Source organism: Mya arenaria, chromosome 14 (assembly GCF_026914265.1).
Source record: "Mya arenaria isolate MELC-2E11 chromosome 14, ASM2691426v1".
Classification (NCBI taxonomy): domain Eukaryota; kingdom Metazoa; phylum Mollusca; class Bivalvia; order Myida; family Myidae; genus Mya; species Mya arenaria.
The window spans coordinates 51,768,073-51,786,139 of NC_069135.1; the positions used below are offsets into that span (position 1 = coordinate 51,768,073).

Here is an 18,067-nt window from a genome sequence, read left to right on the forward strand (position 1 = left end):
AATATCGTTATATATAAAGCATACACGAATATTCTAGAAGTCAATCACATGACTAGTCTCCTGAGCTTCGGATTTTTCTCGAATATACCCGTTTTCTCTTTCGGCCATTTCCGTACTATACGGACATTACCGAAAGTGCGATTCGGTATATTCCGTAATGAAGGAGAATATTCGGGAACTCTCGTGATAATTCTTTAGACTGGTTAACGAATAAATAAGAAATGGAAGCAATAAAATAACTGTAGGACTTAAAATGATTTATTTCGCCTTAGTTGTTTCACACTGACGCTGTTTTTACAGAAATCTTGAAATAATCTCCAGCGATGTTTAACAAAGTTCTTAATTCCCAGATGCTGCGACAGCCTGTAAACAATAACAACAGCAATAACGTGGTTTCATATATCTGTTTGAATTGATTTACAAATTTTAAAGACACATATTATTGCTAAGTTAGATGAATAAAAGGAATATCAGTTTGTATTAGTACTCAAGTGATAAAAAAGTATTCTTTACTGCATAAATATGTTTTCAATAATTAAGTCCCGTTGTAATACATGCACATACAAAGTCTTGTTAATATTTTTTGATAAATCGTATATAAATTTCAAAATAACAACCAATATTGAAATAAACACTTAAAATGGTATTTAAAAATCTATCTATGAATGTACATCAAAAATATTTATATGTTGAAAATTAAAGATGTTTACGTGTTTGCATGCATCGGGGAGGTCAAAAGCGTCAGCGCTTCTCAGGGGCCCGATGTTGGCAAATGTGGCCTGGTACAAAAACTTTGTCCCTGCGAAAACAAAATATAAAAATGTTTGAAAAACGTTCTGATCCTATAAACTTTCCATGGAAAGACCAAACGAACCAAGATATGACGAAATAGATAGATATATAGATAAATATTTTATTTCTCCATTGTGGAGAGATTCACATCAAAGAACTCACTCAGCGAGGAGCTCCGGATTTTTCTCGAATATACTCGTTTTCTCTTTTGGCCATTTCGTACCATACGGACATTACCGAAAGTATGATTCGGTATATTCCTCAATGAAGGAGAATATTCGGGAACTCTCGTGATAATTCTTTAGACTGGTTTATGTGGCCTGGTACACAAATTTTGTCCCATCGAAAACAAAATATAAAAATGCTTGAAAAACGTTCTGATCGTATAAACTATCCATGGAAAGACCAAACGAGCCAAGATATGATGAATTAGACAGATGTATAGATCATTATTTTATTTCTCCACATTCCAAAGAGCGTTTGGAACTCTCTCAGCGAGGTGACCGAATGATTAACGAATGATTTGAATATAACAGCTGTATAAAAGTAAGTCTGGCGAATTAAATAATTAACTGAATACTCCGTTTTTTTTAAATGTTGTGTTCTTTTTATACGCGTAAACAATAAAGTGTTTTATCGGTCCAGAAAGTCCTAGAGTTACTCCAAGTCTTCTGTACTGTATAATATCTACACTAAAACAAGAAGCAGCCATCATATATATCTCCATGGTAATGTCGGACCTGAGCGTCCTCGAGTTACCTGGCATCTACTGTACTGTACTAAATCTACACTAGAACAAGAAGCAACCATCAGATATATTCCCATGGTTACGTTGACCCTAAGCATCCTCGAGGTACCTAGCGTCTACTGTACTGTGCGAAATCTACACTAAAACAAGAAGCAACCATCAGATATATCCCCATGGTTACGTTGACCCTAAGCATCCTCGAGGTACCTAGCGTCTGCTGTACTGTGCGAAATCTACACTAAAACAAGAAGCAACCATCAGATATATCCCCCATGGATAAGTCGGCCCTGAGCGTCCTCGAGTTATCGCCAGTCTACTGTACTGTAAAATATTTACACTAGAACAAGAACCGACCATCATATATATCTGCCATGGTTACGTCGGAATTGAGCGTCCTTGAGTTATCGCCAGTCTACTGTACTGTACTTAAGCTACACTAGAACAAGAACCAACCATCATATATATCCCCATGGAGTGTCCTCGAGTTATCGCCAGTCTTCTGTACTGTATAATATCTACACTAGAACAAGAACTAACCATCAGGTAGATCCCCCATGGATGAGAACGTGATCGGTGTGCAGTGCTCATCAAAGCTAAAGGTCATTGAGGCACCATTCTGGACCCCGGAATAAAATGTCAGCATCTTTGTATTTGAACCCGTTCCTATGGTTACGGGCATTCCGTTGGTCGTGAAGTCGTCTGTAGAAAAAGATCATTATTTTAATATTACTTTTAAGTTTTTAACTATACAACAACTATGTAACTTTTTTATATTCAACGAACAATAATCCTTATAATGCGATAAAAAGCCTTAATAAATGTATGGTCAATCGTTGGGTATGTTGTGCCAGCATCCCTGACATTCGGAGCACCTCGGCCAGTTACCATAGAAAGCAACCACGAATGTATGTCGGAACATCAGTAGAAGTAGTTTGTAAAACTTCAAATAATAGTATTCATAATTTTAGTGTTTTAACGTGAACTGCGAATTACCAAGTCTAAATTCATTACCATTGAACTGAATTATTACATAAATAATTATGATTCACTGGAGTAAAGTCATTAAGTTAAACTAAATTAAAATGACTACGCGATCTGCTAGCAGGGTAGTTAAATGTAAATATATCTGACATTGTAAACCGTCCTTATACATCCGATGTGGTTCTCGATGGAAAATGACCGAGGAGTTCCGATTTCCTCCCTAATCCAGCTATATGTAACGTACCAGGAATACACGGCGCGATTTGGGCTTCGGCGAGATCGGCCATGGTGCACGTCCCGTTAAACAGTGTGTATACTTTCGACTAAAAAGAAATGTTTCTTTTTATGGATAAACTAAACCGAACAATTTTTGTGTGAAATTAACATGAATTCGAATTAAGAATAATCCAATAGTACAACATATACCACGTCGGACAAGTGTATAATACCCGTTTTTATACATAATAACCCAAAACATGGGGCAATTAAAAGACAAAATCATGATAAACCTCCAAAAGTGCTTATATACATACTCCTTCAAGTCACTTTACCCAAAGGCGACAGTATCAGGAAATAATTTAATAATATATATACGAACAACTACAGTCTATAATACATACGTGTTTATAGTCATTATATATCGTCGTCTGGAATGTATACTCGGGATGAAGCAGGTTGTACCCAGAAATAACCATTTTCTGAATTTTCCTGTCATAATCGAAGTCCAAGTCCAAGGTTTGCTGAAACAAGAGTCACAACTCATCAATAATTGAATCCAGAGTTATTGGCCTTGCTGTACTTGTTCGTATTGTCTCTGTCAACACGCGTTATCAGTTTTTACGCCAAAGATGCAGCCGGAACCGACGATTTCAACATCAGGACTATGACAATATCTCAAATTTACTTCTCAGATAAAACAGACGAGCTTAAAATGTATCACTGAGCAATAAAACAGTTATTGAGAATAAAGTTTTTTTTTAAACATACCGCAAACTCCACAACCACCCTGACATGTACCTGCATTTACCTTTTGTTATCATAGTTGAAGACCATCATTTTGTGCAAAAAATATCGCACAATGCAAAGCAAAAACATAAACATTCTAAACGACGAGATGGATCTTTGTTTTGTTTTCTTTGTTATAGTGTATTATGGTAGAGTTCAAAAAGGCTAATCCCAATATAAATGTATGACAGAAGAAGATTAGATGAAAGGGGCGTTCCCGGCGCTTAATTAGTCCACGTATGTTATTTATGTCAATATGGTAGAAAAAATGACCGCATTTACATCAGAATACATTAATTCATACCCAAAATAGCCAACAGTTTCCATCCATCCATCCATACACAAATAACGATTGATTCACTAATTTTATGGATGTATTGCGACCTCTTCTGTTTTAAACTAAAGTTTATTTTGCTTGCAGCTCCAATATATTTGCCCGTAAATCCGACGAACAAACAATACAATTGGTGGTGCCTAAATGGTCACTTCATGCTCGTTTAAAACATAGGAATCACCGATCACTTTCTACCGATCCTCGGTGAGGCCTAGAAATGATACTTTTTAACTGAAAAGTTAACATTGAGCAACTATAATGACTTCAAGTATATCAAAGCATGTAATAGAACATTTAAACAAAATACGTCAGTAATGTAAGGCTCCACAGCTCCCGGAGGTTGTCTCGCCACATTCATGATCATGGTAGCAGAATACGTGTTGTTGAGGCAGCACCGAGCAGCAGATGAGGCTCCCACATACAGCAGGACAGTAAAAAACACGAACAGCATCTTAAAACTGTTATACGAAATTTAACGAAATTTGAAGCAACTCAAGCAAGAAAATCTAACAAATACGGTGCCCGTTTGAATAGAATAGTGAACTGTTAAGGTTCAGCAGTGCTCCGTGCTTATTTGGTGGTATTTTCCTGATTACGAGTTTATATAAGTCAGTTGCTTTACTTATCTCTTCATGAGGTCATTTACAGACTGATTTCAACATTTGAAGTACATTTGGTGGTTTTGAAATTTGTGTCACTGCTTATGACATTGGAATCGCTAGATAAGAAAAGATCCTGATATTTTATGAACTACTTTATGCACTGAAGTCAATGAACTGAAAATAATGTTGTTAATTATTAATGTATTATTCATAGTTCCTAAACACACCTAAACATACAGTTTGTGATCTTTCTAAAGTAGAACATCATATCACATGACTGTTACTTTACGTATATGTCTACATAAGGTTAGTATTATCCTTAACGAATATGTTCCCAACTCTTTTACTAAGAAACTTATGATTATTAAGTTATTTTTGATTGACTGAGAAATCTTTAGGCAAAATGTAAGACATAACTGATCATGAAAATTCCATTAATTATGTGTTTTTTAGTAACATTTCACAAACCATGTAATTTTTCGTTTGTCATCATTTATTTGTATGATAAACAGTCACTTTAACTTAAAGTTTCTGTTCAGTAGTCTAGCCACATGCCAGTAAGCAATATGTCTTCTTGGGTAGTGATCTAGTGATGTTCGTAACATCGTAACAGTCCCAGGCCAGGTCAAGCCTGTTCTTCAGTCCAAAGCAATATCCAATCATGTTGAAAGCTGTTTCTTTGTAGCCATTGCGTTAACTTTCGTCACTGCAGAGCAACATGGCGGCAAATTTCAATACGCCGGACAGCAGGTCAAAGTCAAGACATTTCATAGATGTTTTATTTCTTGTGTAATTGGTGCTCTCAGAGAGAATATTTAAGTAGTCAGTATTGAGGCGAGTATTTCACGAAGCTTCTGTTTTATCAAGAAAGCTGATTCCTGTTCTATACTGGTTCCTTTGGTCATATTTTCTTTCAAGTATTGCTATTTCTTGTATAAGGATCAATCTGTTATCATCGTTGTTAAATTAAATAAGTATTATATTCCTGTACTGTCCTTCTTTTATATAATTGTTAAGAAGAAAAGTACTTATGAGCCTGTCTTGTTTCTAAAGTTGACAAATTGACACAGTTTCCGTGTGAACTCAACCTTCTTCCTTTGTCATCAATATGTACATAAAAGGCACAACTGATATTGTAACGTTTCATTTTCAAAATCATGTTTCTTATCACAATCACAGTTTGTTCATGCTGAAATAGCTTACCAGTTTACAGATTTAAGTGTTGACAAAGCTTGATTTTCAACAGGCTGAGAAGTGTTGTCCTCCCTCCATATAACTGGTGGGTAGTTTTGAATGGTAAATAACATGATAGTTTTCATATGGAAAGCACAAAAACGATCACCAACTACTGGTTTAAAGAACTGTTTTCGTAGTAAGTACTTCCAGAATCAAGGTCTTGTGCAGTTGAGTATTCATGTCAAACATAAGCAATCTCTCTACCTCAGACGTAGACAATCTGCATTGCCACTTTGATTGAGGATAATACGGTCATCTCCGATGACATGGGTTGCAGTTGAGCGGCACCTAGACTGTCTTGACGGAGAATCTGTGTATCCCTGTGGCACCAGGAACGCGGCTATTTCTGTGGTCGAGCCCAGTGTATCAGGTCTGGCAAAGTGTCCAGGCCGGGGTCTGTTAAAAATATAGTGGCATTCCTGTGGCATACTGGCGTATTGGAAGACAATATCAATATTTATTTTGTATTTTCCCGCGTCTGTATGAATGATGTTGCACTTCTTCACCCAGTTGGTTTAATTTTCTGATAGAATCACGATCAGAACGGTTGTATGCAGCACTCTGCCCTCATTGTCTACTACATTACTGGGCAGTTCAACATGTGTCAATTGTAATGGAAGGTCATGTCTCACTCTTTGCAGTCAGCAGTGCTGTGGTTGGAACTGCTGATTTCGTACCTCTAACATACGGGGTTTGCCCTCCCCCAAGTTACTCCAGTTCAATATCACGGGATATCACCATCGCAGATCAATGTATCTACGTCAGACTCAATCCCGTGTGTTGTGTTGCCATCACTCTGGCTTCAAAAGTGATAAAATGACCTTTCACTACCTTTAAACATATAATAAATCGTTAAATACTCGTGCTTATCTTATCGTGTCATGAAAATAGAAATCATGCTGGAAATCAGGCTACATTGGCGATACTTTTGTCGAACAAATATGTATTAATTATATTTAAGATGTTACTTAAAAGTATAATTATTCTATATAAAAATACGCAAGTCGGGGCTAGACCCACAACACATGCGACGGATGCGCGTGTCGAAACGTACACACACATGTGAACACATGTTGTAATCTTGACGGGTGGTAGCCAATGTACAGAAACATGTACAGTGTTGAAGCCTAAATGAATTTATGTTGCGAAACACTTGCATCCCTTAAAGGATTGGAATACGTGTTTCACGAAGGCAATATGGAGAACGAGTGTTTGAACATTGATTCCATGTCCACCCCATGTCTCCATTTTCTTATTACGGATTAACTAAAAATGTTTGTGACGTCAATATAATGTTCATAACAAGCCTAGGTTTTGAACCGTCCTGTGCATGTATCAAGGTCACAGTAAAAGGTTAAATGTTTGATCGGCTACCATCGAAGTTGCCTTTTTTCTAACATGACTATTTTTATGAAATTTACTAAACATTTTGTAACAATGAATATGGGCATAATAGCTTAACCTAGTGGTAATCAGCATACATTTGTAAATAAGTAATCCAGGGGGTTATCATTTGATTTGTTTGTAAATGCATTGGAATTGTAATTGATCAACCGTAATTATTGGATTATAACAGACCAGGGTCCATGCAATTTTCTCGAAAAAAGTCTTTCTATTAGTCAGCAGTGAACTTGGTTCTCGCCAGCTTTTAAATTAAATATTTAATTAACATTTTAATAGTTAGAAAAGATCACCAGAATAAGGTGAATAATGCATCCGGTGACTTCGCTGCTATCCATCTTGATTTCTGTTTGGCTACCGATATCTTCTTTTCATCGTGTCATAGTTCATTTTCACGTCAAAACGTGTAAAGTTAATCAAAGAGCTATAGCTCTTAAACTCAAAATGGTCAGACTTGGGTTGTTATAACGCTTGTCTTCGTCAGCTTGTAAGAAGATACCTTACCAACAAAATCTCGAAAAAAGTTGAATTCACAACACATTACGAAAATGAAATTCTTTTTATTTTGTATACAAGTGGTCTTTTAAAAAGGCCAAGGGTCACTGCTACATTCGTTTCCTCCCTTTCTTGCCCATCCTTCCGGCCCCGGGAGAGCAGACAGCATCACCCATCACCCCGAAATGGTCAGACAGAGGAACACGCTCTCCATTGTCGGGAATTGATACCTCGTCAGGGGTAAACACGCGCTATTAATGGACACAGTGCTTGTTTATGTGGTGTTTGTTTAAACCAGTATAAGTTCTGATACAACAAGTATAACACATGTTACTTATATTACAAATGAAAGAAGATTTTAAAAAAAAATCTTCCAATCACATATAATACCATTCGAACGGATTTCTTATGCTGTAATTTACATGAGCATTGTGAATACCTTCACATTGCGTATCCACAGTCCGTTGCCAAAGATGAAATCTACAACGCGGGCAACTTCCTCTGAGTTGAAGTTGTACACATTTTGGTCCGCATCACAAAAGGTGCAATTTGAGGTAACTTGAGTGTTGAATATTTTAGATAAGCGTCGATATTGATCTGGAAGAAAAAGCCCACAGCGTAAGAAATATATGTATGAACACATATCGTTCAAACGTATGATATCAATTGGGGTGGTCAGTACATTTGTTAAACGAATGTTTAAACTGCATGTATCGGCTCGCAAGTGACAATTGTTCACTAAAAGTAGATTATATTTTCTTTCCATTAAATTAAGATAAAATTTCCAACATGCTATCGATCTTGTCACATTTATTTTTGTATATATTTTTTCAATGTTACCTTCTCCAAACGCTTTTCCCGGGACCAGCGGCCCACCATTCACGTTGAAGTCTCCCAGCAGCAATAACGGTCGCACGTCCTTAAACGTTTCCACTATCGTGGTGATTTCCGAGCGACTCTGTTCCACCAATGTTGGAAAGAACGGCTTCAGTGCAACTATATAATAATCTTCATTTATATGTCATTAACAAATAGGAAGTTACAAACAAATACACTTAACAAAATGTCTAACTAGACCGGTTGCAAGCTGAAGGTCATGACTATAAGCCGCATTCGGAACTCCTCGGCCATTTTTTTTCAAAAACAACCTCGGATGTATGCAGATACATCAGTTAAAGTAGTTCGTAAAATTTTGAATTATATCATAAATTAAATGTAGTGTTTTAGAGTTGTATTTATTGATCTAAGTCGAAATTGATTGCCATTGAATTGTATTATTGCAAACATAATTAAGAATCCCTAGAGTTAAGTCACAAAGTTTAACTGCTAAATAAAATTACTATGCGATCTACTTGCAGCGGACTTAAACGTACCACTTTTCGAGTATGTAAACCGTCCAAACACATCCGAGGTTGTTTTCGATAAAATGGCCGAGGAGCTCCGAATGTATAAGCCGATTCCAATATAACTGGTTTTCTTTTATAGCCACATGGATGGACAATTTTTGTCTGTGTTTTTTCCAATACATTGCCAACTCAAGTGTGTTTTAAAAAACAATCGAATTTGATGCGGTGGCAACACTGAGGGATTAAACTTATGATTGATTAAATCAATTAAAGAATCGAAATGAACGACAAGAAAGTGTTTGGTGAACATGACGTTTTAAGCTGGACAAAACGTCCTGTTCACACTTTCTTGTCAATGAACTGACCACGAGTTTTACTCATTCTTTAATATATACCATTTTCAGTGATACATGTTATATCAATTTTCTAAAACATATAAGAGAAATGAAAACATATCCAAACGTAAGAGCTGTGGGACAACTTTATCTTGCGGCATTTTATGTACAAGATTACTCCTTTGGGGAAGATCCCACAAACAGGTGCGGGGCACTTTGGCTTCAAAAGCCACAGTCGGAGATGTAAAGGTGCAAACCATAATGCAGTCATTTAATGGCATGGATATACCTTTAATAACTCATAAAAACAACAGCGTATGATTCGCAAGAACTTCAGATTTTGCGTGTCACAAATTAAATTTCAAATAATACTTACAAAATCAATAACCTCTGCCTAAACTGACAAATTATGCTCTTCGTTTCGAAAAACAACAACTACTCATAAACATAATTTAAAAAATCACGGTACGAAAAGTGGTTTCATGAATAAGATGGTCACATTGACGCTACAATATCTGAAATATAAATTTTGGAGTTTTTGCATGCCCCTTGTAATCATCGTGGTGCTGAAATTTTTGGTGATTACTCTTCTTCGCGCACTTTGATTTTGTTTGGAAAAAGTATTTCTTGGTGCCTAATATGTTTCTACATAACGTAACATTTTTTACTCTATTTAAGTAAACCTTTAGTCAAATATGTAAGGGTCTAGTCAGAAATGTTTTTTGTAAATGCGTTATGTACTAAACATCGAAAACTTTGTAGAAGTAACAAATATACTATGTTATAACGTTTTACTAACCTTCTGGGTTTGTGACGTCACTAAGTGGTGGTATAAGATGCGTGCAGACGACTGTGACCTTGTCGACAAACTGGTTGAAAGTAAAGGCGTTTAATATGTTAATGCTATTCTTTGCTAAAACAATCGCTTTAAATATTTGGTGAACTATATCTTGCTTGAGAGTGAGAGTGGTCTAGTTGTCTGCAACTCATTGAAGACATGTGGGTTTATTTCCAATCATGGTATGAGTGGTCTAGGCGCCTCTCATACAAGACATGTGGGTTTGATCACAATCATGGTAAGAGTGGTCTAGGCGCCTCTCATACAAGACATGAGGGTTTGATCACAATCATGGTAAGAGTGGTCTAGGCGTCTTCCATACAAGACATGTGGGTTTGATCCCAATCATGGTAAGAGTGGTCTAGGCGTCTTCCATACAAGACATGTGGGTTTGATCCCAATCATGGTAAGAGTGGTCTAGGCGCCTCTCATACAAGACATGTGGGTTTGATCCCAATCATGGTATGAGTGGTCTAGGCGCCTCTCATACAAGACATGTGGGTTTGATCCCAATCATGGTAAGAGTGGTCTAGGCGCCTCTCATACAAGACATGTGGGTTTGATCCCAATCATGGTAAGAGTGGTCTAGGCGCCTCTCATACAAGACATGTGGGGTTGATCCCAATCATGGTAAGAGTGGTCTAGGCGCCTCTCATACAAGACATGTGGGGTTGATCCCAATCATGGTAAGAGTGGTCTAGGCGCCTCCCATACAAGACATGTGGGGTTGATCCCAATCATGGTAAGAGTGGTCTAGGCGCCTCTCATACAAGACATGTGGGTTTGATCCCAATCATGATAAGAGTGTTCTAGGCGCCTCTCATACAAGACATGTGGGGTTGATCCCAATCATGGTAAGAGTGGTCTAGGCGCCTCCCATACAAGACATGTGGGTTTGATCCCAATCATGGTAAGAGTGGTCTAGGCGCCTCCCATACAAGACATGTGGGTTTGATCCCAATCATGGTAAGAGTGGTCTAGGCGCCTCCCATACAAGACATGTGAGTTTGATCCCAATCATGTTAAGAGTGGTCTAGGCGCCTCTCATACAAGACATGTGGGTTTGATCCCAATCATGGTAAGAGTGGTCTAGGCGCCTCTCATACAAGACATGTGGGTTTGATCCCAATCATGGTAAGAGTGGTCTAGGCGCCTCTCATACAAGACATGTGGGTTTGATCCCAATCATGGTAAGAGTGGTCTAGGCGCCTCTCATACAAGACATGTGGGTTTGATCCCAATCATGGTAAGAGTGGTCTAGGCGCCTCTCATACAAGACATGTGGGTTTGATCCCAATCATGTTAAGAGTGGTCTAGGCGCCTCTCATACAAGACATGTGGGTTTGATCCCAATCATGGTAAGAGTGGTCTAGGCGCCTCTCATACAAGACATGTGGGTTTGATCCCAATCATGGTAAGAGTGGTCTAGGCGCCTCTCATACAAGACATGTGAGTTTGATCCCAATCATGGTAAGAGTGGTCTAGGCGCCTCTCATACAAGACATGTGAGTTTGATCCCAATCATGGTAAGAGTGGTCTAGGCGCCTCTCATACAAGACATGTGGGGTTGATCCCAATCATGGTATGAGTGGTATATGCGCCTCCCATACAAGACATGTGGGTTTGATCCCAATCATGGTATGAGTGGTCTAGGCGCCTCCCATACAAGACATGTGGGTTTGATCCCAATCATGGTATGAGTGGTCTATGCGCCTCTCATACAAGACATGTGGGTTTGATCCCAATCATGGTAAGTGTGGTCTAGGCGCCTCTCATACAAGACATGTGGGTTTGATCCCAATCATGGTAAGAGTGGTCTAGACGCCTCTCATACAAGACATTTGGGTTTGATCCCAATCATGGTAAGAGTGTTCTAGGCGCCTCTCATACAAGACATGTGGGGTTGATCCCAATCATGGTAAGAGTGGTCTAGGCGCCTCTCATACAAGACATGTGGGGTTGATCCCAATCATGGTAAGAGTGGTCTAGGCGCCTCTCATACAAGACATGTGGGTTTGATCCCAATCATGGTAAGAGTGGTCTAGGCGCCTCTCATACAAGACATGTGGGTTTGATCCCAATCAAGGTATGAGTGGTCTATGCGCCTCTCATACAAGACATGTGGGTTTGATCCCAATCATGGTATGAGTGGTCTAGGCGCCTCTCATACAAGACATGTGGGTTTGATCCCAATCATGGTAAGAGTGGTCTAGGCGCCTCTCATACAAGACATGTGGGTTTGATCCCAATAATGGTAAGAGTGGTCTAGGCGCCTCTCATACAAGACATGTGGGTTTGATCCCAATCATGGTAAGAGTGGTCTAGGTGCCTCTCATACAAGACATGTGGGTTTGATCCCAATCATGGTATGAATGGTCTAGGCGCCTCCCATACAAGACATGAGGGTTTGATCCCAATCATGAGTGGTCTATGCGCCTCTCATACAAGACATGTGGGTTTTGATCCCAATCATGGTATGAGTGGTCTATGTGCCTCTCATACAAGACATGTGGGTTTGATCCCAATCATGGTAAGAGTGGTCTATGTGCCTCTCATACAAAAACTGTTGGTGAGATCCCCATTACGGAGAGAGCGGGTAGATGTTTGGCTCCAACCAAAAACCTGTAGGATCGATTCTCATCAAGGTAAGAGTTGTCTGGTGGTAAAGGTGTCGGTCTTTAACCCACTCAGTTGATATTGATATAGTGGCCAAAGGAATCCGCGTCTCGAACAAGAGTTGTGAGTTAGATCTCCAAAAAGGAAGATTGCTTCTCAAAATGGACACTAACACTCGTTTAGAAATTAGTATAACTAAACTATACCTTGCTCCGTAGATAGCCTCGGGACAGAAATTGAGGAATGTTCGGGTAGAATGAGCCGGACTGTCTGACAGTCAATGGCTGCTTCGACAACAAAAGCAAACCCATAGGATTGATCGTCAGGGACTGTTCTGACGGTACTGGGGAGGCACAACTGTTTTACAAAATCTACCAATTATATTTACTTATATTTAGTATCTAAGTCAATGCGATATGTTTTCAAAAATCAGTTGAAAATAATTATTAAAGAAAAGTGCGATCAAATTATTCATTTGAATCGAAGTATTACTTGATGATAATTCTACAATTTTCTAAATATAAATCTTTTATAAACGTTACTTTTATGTAGTTCAGCTGTACTTACACGTCGAGCAATTTTGTGACATCGATGGCAACTTGTAAAGAAAGACATGTTAAGCATGATTGACCACTAAATCGTATAAGATTCTGTAATGCAGATCCACAGGAAGTTTCCAGGCATGCCACAAATTCATCAGAACTTGAAAATGTGCCTAAAAGAGCAGCACAGTTGTTGGCGAACGCACATCCTACCAAGGCTGCGGCAGCTCCGGCAGAGCAAACAGCGCCTGGAAAAAAATCAGAGCTATCTCATATCTCCTGGTATATTATATTGCCCTATCAGACTGATAGAGCGATATAAATTATCAGATATATGTTTCAACTGGAAGGCTTTTCAGAATGCAAGTTTTTTATCATTACCTTGCGATCGGTATTTTCGAGGCTAAACCAGATCCCACCTGTCGGCAGGTATTTTCGAGACTATACCGGACCCCACCTTACGGCAGGTATTTTCGAGGCTATACCGGACACCACATAACGGCAGATATTTTCGCGGCTATACCGGACACCACATATCGGCAGGTATTTTCGCGGCTCTACCGGACACCACATAACGGCAGGTACTTTCGAGGCTATACCGGACACCACATAACGGCAGGTATTTTCGAGGCTCTACCGGACACCACATATCGGCAGGTACTTTCGAGGCTATACCGGACACCACATTACGGCAGGTATTTTCGAGGCTCTACCGGACACCACATAACGGCAGGTACTTTCGAGGCTCTACCGGACACCACATAACGGCAGGTATTTTCGAGGCTCTACCGGACACCACATATCGGCAGGTATTTTCGAGGCTCTACCGGACACCACATAACGGCAGGTACTTTCGAGGCTATACCGGACACCACATAACGGCAGGTATTTTCGCGGCTATACCGGACACCACATATCGGCAGGTATTTTCGAGGCTCTACCGGACACCACATAACGGCAGGTATTTTCGCGGCTATACCGGACACCACATAACGGCAGGTATTTTCGAGGCTCTACCGGACACCACATAACGGCAGGTATTTTCGCGGCTATACCGGACACCACATATCGGCAGGTATTTTCGCGGCTATACCAGAGCCAACATAGTGTCACATAGTTTCGAGGCTATACCGGACCAAACCTTTACGCGGAATTTTGATACTATATTAGAACCATGTTTATATGTATATGTGTGTGTGTAGATCAGATAAAACCATTCAATCTGCCACAATGTGACTAGAAAATACCAATATGAACGACATTTAACATTGTACAGTTTGTGTTATTATTATCATTAAAGCAGAACATTACAGAGCATCTATATCACTAGAACACATTACCCTCAATTCCATGGTACGCAAATTTTATCGCTTACTATGTTGAACCCCGGCCTGTTGTGGAAGCTGTCCATTGAACAAGTGAAGTTGGCTCTGTGAGTGAGGATACTCGTTGGCAAGTCCTCGGACAAAGGCTTCTATGTCTGTCCCTTTCGATATCTGATGAAACAAGAAATATCTTTAGAATAACACAACATAAATGTTGTCGTTTAAGAGAAATACACCTTAAAGCTGCACTCACAGATTTACCATTTTTACAACTTTTTTTTTTATTTTTGTCTTGGAAAGAGCATATTTTTGCGTAAATATCTGCAAATAAATAATATAAAATTGCTGACAAAAAATCAGATCGTAGATTTTCATATTTCCGTTCGAAAATTAAGGTTTTATGGCCTAAACCGTTAACGGTTTAAGAAAAATGCATAAAAGATCAATTTTTGAACTGAAATATAAAAATCTGCGATCTGATTTTTTGTCAACAGTCTTATTTAACTGGGTTCCATGGATTTTCGCAAAAATTGGCTCGTTTAAAGACAACAAATAAAAAATAAAAAACTTGTCAAAACGTTCAATCTGTGAGAGTGCAGCTTTAAAGAGCAAGGCAACAAATGTTTACTGATTGACAGAAAAGATGTACAATACACGTATGACACAATATCTACCGTGTATTATAATGTTTGGGTTTGTTGTCAGCAGGCCACGAAAAACTTTAACCGACATGTTGGAAAGTGTTTACCTATGAAATGTTGAATGTATTGTTGTCAATAGCCTTTCAATATTATGTTTAAAAGTAATCTAACATATCAAGTATGAAGTGATTATTTTTCCCCGTGTAATTGTTATGTAATGTCGTGGATAAATTGTTTCTTGTTATGGTCGAGCCGTTCTATTTACGGAATAGGTGAGAAAGAATAACTGTTAATCTTAAATGAAATAAAGTGTTTTTTTTTAACAATTCAAGTTAGAAATAATGAACAAATGGTGTAAATACAAGTTATGAATTACGTGATTAATGCCATTATCGGGGATATGAACGCAGTTGGGCGGGTTAAAGTACGTGTGGAGTTCTTTGGACTACGTCCATACCCAGATAATGACATTAATCACTTAATACATTCCTTAAATGAATACAAGAATAACATATTGCGCAATAATAATTGTTTAAATTAGGGTTGCCTTTAAATGGTTAATAGTTAGTAAGGCTTACTAGTGTAATGATTGTCTGTAGATTAGTTCGTTTTATAGGAATTACAATACAAATTTGATTTTTATCATTAACATTTCTACATTATGTCATTTACACCTACATAGATGCAGGTATGTTTATAATTAATACTAATTTCGATTGATCGTAAGAAAGAAGGTCATTTTTCGTCCCGGAGTAGTTCGAACCGCGGCGTGCCACAAATCAGTTAGGCAAGAACCGACCTAGCTTGTCACCCCAAATTACAAAATCTTACTGTCAATGTATTAAGGAGAATTAGATAGAAAAAAATAAACTAATGAAAGTACATTCCTTCAGTGTAGCTACGTGCATTCAATCACGAAGCGTGTTTTTTCCAAAACAAAGTCATTGCAATTATAATTTATCTATCTTTACATATTATTGCTTTTCAAACGTATCACCTCTTGAAGGCACACAACATCTGCGTTAGAGCTGCGCACGGCCTCTATGATAACATCTCGTCGATCCTCGCGGCTGGTATCATGGTCAGGGTTTTTCTGTTCTACTACTCCAAGAAGTCCAGTGTTGAAGGTCAGCGCCTAAAATTTAGGTCGCATATATATTTAGCATGTGCGAAAAGCGGGAAAACTGAGAGTAGGGACATTTGGAACAAAACATATCTTTTCGAAACATAGTTTAATTATATACGTTTGGGGTGACAAAACTGAGTTGATATAGTTGGAAATCACGATTTCTGAGAGCATCAATAGTTGGACGGGTATTAATTGTGACGTAGGGTTTCGTACGGATATTGCAACATAATGATCCGTGTAGCCATCTTACTCGACAGCCGATGGATGTGATACCAAACAGAAGATGTATTGCAGAGTTTGGTATTCCTTTATAACTTGGATAGGGTAAATTGTAAACACTACTAACTTATTTCCCTTAACATGTCTATGTGAACAGGCAACTCTTCAGTTTAGAAAAACATGGCATTTGTAGCGTTTCTTGTTTATGCAAAAGATAAATTTTCTTAAAATTCATTTCAAAACAAATTGATTTAAACATTAAAAATGGTGTGTCGCGTTTCTCCTAAGAAAATGCATTTTTTTAAAGTTAGATACCGTTAATTTGAAGAATCCATAAAGCATCCGGTCTGATGTAAGCAAAGTTCTAGTCAAGCAGAAAATTCTTGAAATATGAGATATTCATTATTTTTTTATATTTCTGATTGCAGGTTTTGAACTGCATTTAAAGAATAACAACTAACCATTATGTGCAGTACTAAGACTTATACAAAATACAAGTCTGAAGTAGCAGTCACAATCTTTTATCAAGATCTTGGACCTCCTAAGGGTACTTTGCACTAAATTATAACGTACCTTATTCAAAAGCATTGAAGATGAGATGATTTTTATAAATAAATAATTTACAACTATGTTGCGCGAATAAAACGTGGTCGTCTACTTAATGCAAATATTTATTTAAAAGAAGCTTTTTAATAAGAAGATATTAACAATTCTTACCTTAAAGTTTAGCTTTGGTTTGCCATGGCGACCAAAACATGCAGGTAATAAAATCACCACAAACAGAAAGATCCCACGAACTGTCATCCTAGAAATATTAAAGTCTCTGATAGCTAATGTGTGTTGTAAAATGTATTTCAAATATGTTAACTATCAAACTGTTTACGGAAAGTATTTTAAATTATCAGTCCTTAGGGGAAATGATTATATGTACATGTATGTATTTGAAAACCTCATTTAATTTGTACTGAAATGATCCTACATACAAAACTGAATGTCAAATAGTGACTGACCTTTATAGTCTGATTCATTTATATTTACACTTTATTCCTAAATAATTATTACTTACTAGTTACTGATATGTCCTTAGTATGGAGAGTGTTATGGGTACTTTGTATACCTAAATATCTTTGCCATCAAGACTTAAATGAATTTGCATTTATTAATAGCATTGTCGTAATTTTATGTAAATCTTAAAAAACAGCTATCATTGGTAGATATTTGGTTCAATGTGTGGATTAGTATGCAATCGTTTATGGTTAGAATAACTAAACTTAAACACAAAAGTTTCAATTATACATAATTATGTGATCGAACATTGCCTGTCCTTTAAACTGTGTCGTTCTCTTCGGTCAGGAGGGTTTGCGACACAAATAAGATCTTCATTTCATCTTGTTTTTGCCGAAAACAATAACTGTTATGACTGGGGACCCCATATAATGTTGGTTCCATTTTAAATGGTGTTGTGTGAAGAAAATGAAAATG

The 18,067-nt window shown here is 37.9% G+C and overlaps 2 protein-coding genes across 2 annotated transcripts; both read right to left on the reverse strand.

Moving 5' to 3' along the window:
- Positions 1-242: 242 nt before the first annotated feature.
- On the reverse strand, positions 243-4,439 carry LOC128218592 (uncharacterized). Its single transcript, XM_052926298.1, has 6 exons — positions 4,168-4,439; positions 3,142-3,261; positions 2,766-2,844; positions 2,078-2,239; positions 711-799; positions 243-363 (listed from the first exon to the last, which is right to left on the reverse strand). The coding sequence occupies exons 1-6, from the start codon at positions 4,309-4,311 to the stop codon at positions 340-342; spliced, it is 618 nt and encodes a 205-aa protein (XP_052782258.1). The 5' UTR covers positions 4,312-4,439; the 3' UTR covers positions 243-339.
- Positions 4,440-7,686: 3,247 nt separating this feature from the next.
- On the reverse strand, positions 7,687-17,399 carry LOC128217335 (uncharacterized). The gene is made up of 9 exons (XM_052924424.1): positions 17,303-17,399; positions 16,235-16,372; positions 14,647-14,767; positions 13,297-13,519; positions 12,936-13,086; positions 10,075-10,144; positions 8,435-8,590; positions 8,034-8,191; positions 7,687-7,845 (listed from the first exon to the last, which is right to left on the reverse strand). Exons 1-9 carry the CDS (start codon positions 17,387-17,389, stop codon positions 7,705-7,707), a joined length of 1,245 nt encoding a protein of 414 aa, XP_052780384.1. The 5' UTR covers positions 17,390-17,399; the 3' UTR covers positions 7,687-7,704.
- Between the last annotated feature and the right edge of the window lie 668 nt (positions 17,400-18,067).